General features: G+C 50.9%; 1 protein-coding gene across 1 annotated transcript in view; it reads left to right on the top strand.

Moving 5' to 3' along the window:
- Positions 1-4,001, top strand: part of IL20RB (interleukin 20 receptor subunit beta) — a gene marked incomplete in the record, with an annotated part of 32,908 nt that overhangs the window by 17,806 nt on the left and 11,101 nt on the right. Inside the window, 1 exon segment of the mRNA XM_014585395.2 lies at positions 1,376-1,526. Coding sequence (XP_014440881.1) covers positions 1,376-1,526 — 151 coding nt within the window.

Below are 4,001 nucleotides of genomic sequence, written 5' to 3'. Positions count from 1 at the left end.
GGGGGGGGAGCGGCAGGGAGGCAGTGGCTTAGACGGTTGATTGGAGAAGCCCTGTCTGTGACCTCCCCTGCCTCTCATGGCCTCTCAGGCCCGGCTCTCCTCCTTCTTCCCTTCTCCCTACTCCTTGCTCTCGACATTCAGTTTCCCAAGACCAAGTCCCTAAGGAGAGGACTCTGATAGGCTTTGCTCATCTTACCTGGCCAAGCTGCTAAGGTTGCAGTAGCCACCTGGCCGCAGACTGGCCCTGACCTCAGAGCAGTGTCTGAGGGCGGGGTACCCTCACCCCCGCAGTGGACAGGGGCTGTAGGCTGGGCAGCTTCCTCTGGGTGGTGGTGTGGCCAGGTGGAGCAGGTGAGGCCCTGGGTTCTGATACTCCTGCTGGGTCTGGCCCCCCAGTGGGACATGGCATTGCTGACCAGGCATGTGGAGTGGTGCAGGGGCAAGCCAGGGTCTGGGTGGAGGGAACGTGTAGCTCCTTCAGGTTCTTCAGGATGGAGCCCACTCCCCGCCCTTGGTGACTGGCAGGGCCGGAGGCAAGAGAGGAATGTGGGCCCTGAGTCACCTGGGCTTGGCCTAGACAGGCTTCCACTGGATCAGACGTGAGCACAGGCCTTGGGCGGAGTGGTGGAGGTGGCGGGGTGGGCAGGTGGATGGACAGATGGGGGGCGAGTGGATGAGTGAGGAGGTGCTGCCCACCAGCCCTACTGATCCTGTGCCCCGACCCTGGCAGCTGTGCCGGTGCCATGCCCCTGCCCAGTCAGATTTCCAACCTTCAGCCTGTGCCTGGAGGAAGCTGCCCAGCCTACAGCCCCTGTCCACTGCGGGGGTGAGGATACCCCGCCCTCAGACACTGCTCTGAGGTCAGGGCCAGTCCGCGGCCAGGTGGCTACTGCAACCTCTGCAGCTTGGCCAGGTAAGATGAGCAAAGCCTATCAGAGTCTTCTCCTTAGGGACTTGGTCTTGGGAAACTGAATGTCGAGAGCAAGGAGTAGGGAGAAGGGAAGAAGGAGGAGAGCCGGGCCTGAGAGGCCATGAGAGGCAGGGGAGGTCACAGACAGGGCTTCTCCAATCAACCGTCTAAGCCACTGCCTCCATGCCGCTCTCCCCCTCTTGGCCCTGCTCTTCTCTTCAGGGCCTGATCACCACCTCACAGTGATTTGTGCATAGTCTGCCTCCCCACGCGAGCCCCGTGAGAGTGGTGCCTGGCACCCAGGAGGTGCTTGATAAATACGGGTGGAGAATGCATGCGCGCACCCACGAGAGGAAGTATCCTGCATGCGACTGGAAGGCAGTGTCTGTAGCTCCCCTGTCTGACCCGTCTTACCCATTCCAGACCTGCTGCTCTCAAGGAGTGACTGTTTTCTGGGCTCCCTAGGAACACGTCAAAGTGGTGACGCATGTGGGCATTCCAGTGCACCTGGAAACCATGGAGCCAGGAGTCGTGTACTGTGTGAAGGTCCAGGCTTTGGTGAAGGCCATTGGGAAACACAGTCCCTTCAGCCAGGCAGAATGTGTCGAGGTGCAAGGTAAGGATGAGCCTGAGCCCTGGAGCCCTGCACAGGTGACAGTCCCTCCTGGCACATGCTCAGATGCCTGCTGGGTTCCTTTGGTTCAGAGTCTTCCCTAAATTTCACTGACCTTCCCCCCTCCAGGGTGGGTGGGTTTCCTGGTGAAAGTGCACAATTAAATTCCCATAGAGGCAGGAATCCACCCTGGGTCTGGTTGGGAACACTGTGCTTTGAAAGCTTCCTAGGCCTGGGGCCAGATGTCACTAGGCTGGTTTATCAGGTGGTCATTGCCTGTGAATCAGAGGGGACTGCAGGAGAGGCAGTGAGGGGCGTTAGAGTGGACCTGTAAGGAAGTACCTCCCTGCGTCACACCTTCATCAGGAAGGGCCCTTAGAGAAAGTCTATCAAATTCTCTTGTTTGACTTAATTTTCTCTCTTTCATTTATTATGGTCTAAAAATCTACAATGCTTAAAAACCCTTTGATGAAAAGAAAACGAAGTCTACATTCCCTCTTTTTTTTTTTTTTTTTTTGAGGTTTTTTGCTACAGGGAGCGTGCACTTGCCAGAAAGACAGAGCGAGACAGAAAGCAAGAAATCACCCCCCAGGGGGGATGGTCACGCCGCAATCCCTTCTCCTCCATTCTTCTCTCGGGATCTTGGGCACGTACGCACACGCGCCCAGCGTGAGTTTTAAGCCACTGGGTCTGGGATTCAAACTGTGGTTGACTACATGGGAGTCCAGCGACATAGCCAGTAGGCCAACTGCTGGTCCCAATTCCCTCTATCTTAATAGTTAAGCATACCCAGTCACGGTTTTACATATAACATTTTAGTCTTTTACAGAATCAAAAAGTGTATATTTAGTACATCCATGGTTCAAAAAATATATTTGATACACATGGCAATCCTTTCTACTCCTCTTTCCCATTCCCCTGTAGGTATTAACTTATCCTGTATCCTTTTGAAGACTTTTTAATGCATATACAAGTGGAATGACAATGTATTTCTCTTCTTTTAAACACAAATGAGAGGCTAGCAGGTGGAATAGAGGTTAAGGTGCTGGACTGCCACAGGGCCAACTGTAGTTTGAGTCTCAGACCTGGCAGCTTGAAAATCACTCTGGGCACATGTGCATGTGTGCCCCAAATCCCGAGATGAGAATGAGGGAGAAGGGATTGTGCTGTGGCCATCTCTCCTGGGGGTGATCTCTCTCTTTGTCTCTCTCTAGCAAGTGCACACATCCTATGGCAAAAACATTTTTTTTTTTTGGGGAGAGATTTTCACTACAGGGTGCGTGCGCTCGCCAGACAGACAGAGAGAGACATAGAGACAGAAAGTGAGAAATCACCCCCAGGGGGGATGGTCATGCTGCAATCCCTTCTCCTCCATTCTCCTCTTGGGATCTTGGGCACGCACGCACACGCGCCTGGCGTGAGTTTTAAGGCACTGGGTCCAGGATGCGAACCGCGGTCGACTACGTGGGAGTCCAGCCACATAGCCATTACGCTAACTGCTGGTTCCCGGAAAAAACTTTTTATAAAACCCAGCAAAGGAGTCTGGACTGGAGATTTCTGAGAGAGAAGACACCATCTTATTTCTGTTGAACTCTATGTAATAACTCAAAAGGCACACATGAGCTGTCAGAAGCAGCGTCATTCAAAAGTTACTTAGGGAAGAAGTTCTCTGAGGAGGTGACTTTCAGATGAGATCTGAAAAAGAAGGACCCCGCCAAGTGAAGAGCAAGAAAGAGACTCCAGGGACCTAAAGAAGATTGAACTTCAAGTGTGGGAAGAAACACACCATCCATCAGATGACTAGAAATCACCACAGGGCCACAAGAAATATGGGAAAGCAAGAAAATACCTCTCCTCCAAGGGAAAGGAACAATCCCTCTTTACCCACAGACAGTTCAATGGAAATCATGGAAATGTCTGATAAAGAATTTAGAACATTCATCATGGCGAAGCTAACAGAGATGGAAGAGAAGAGAGACAATGAACTGCAGAAGAGAAAGGAGAAAGGAGCTGACGAGTTCCAAGAGGTGAGGGAATTCTTGCAAGATCTGAAAGAGGAACTACACATTTTACAAAAGAATCAAGTGGAACTGTTAGAGATGAAGGCTATAATACAGGAAGTCAAAATCTCCCTTGAAAGTATTAAAAGCAGACTAGATCATACAGAAAATAGAATCTCAGATGTAGAAGAGAAAATTGCTGACCTAGAAAAATCTACCACAAAGACTGAGAAAATGGCCCAAAAATTTGAGAATAATATACGAGAAGTACTAGATACCATGAAACATCCAAACATCCAGATAATTAGCATCCCAAAAGGCAAAGAGACTCATAAGGGCATTGATAATCTCTTCCATGAAATCCTGCAAGAAAACTTTCCAAACCTAGAGAGGCACTCAAAGATCCAGTCCCAAGAAATTCAAAGGACCCCAAATAGAATCAGCCCAAGAAGATCTTCTCCAAGACACATTATAGCCA

Source organism: Tupaia chinensis, unplaced genomic scaffold, assembly GCF_000334495.1.
Source record: "Tupaia chinensis unplaced genomic scaffold, TupChi_1.0 Scaffold149831_1, whole genome shotgun sequence".
In the NCBI taxonomy this organism is placed as follows: Eukaryota; Metazoa; Chordata; class Mammalia; order Scandentia; family Tupaiidae; genus Tupaia; species Tupaia belangeri.
The sequence above is the reverse complement of the archived record's forward strand: the minus strand, read 5'-3'. Positions and strand labels throughout refer to the sequence as shown.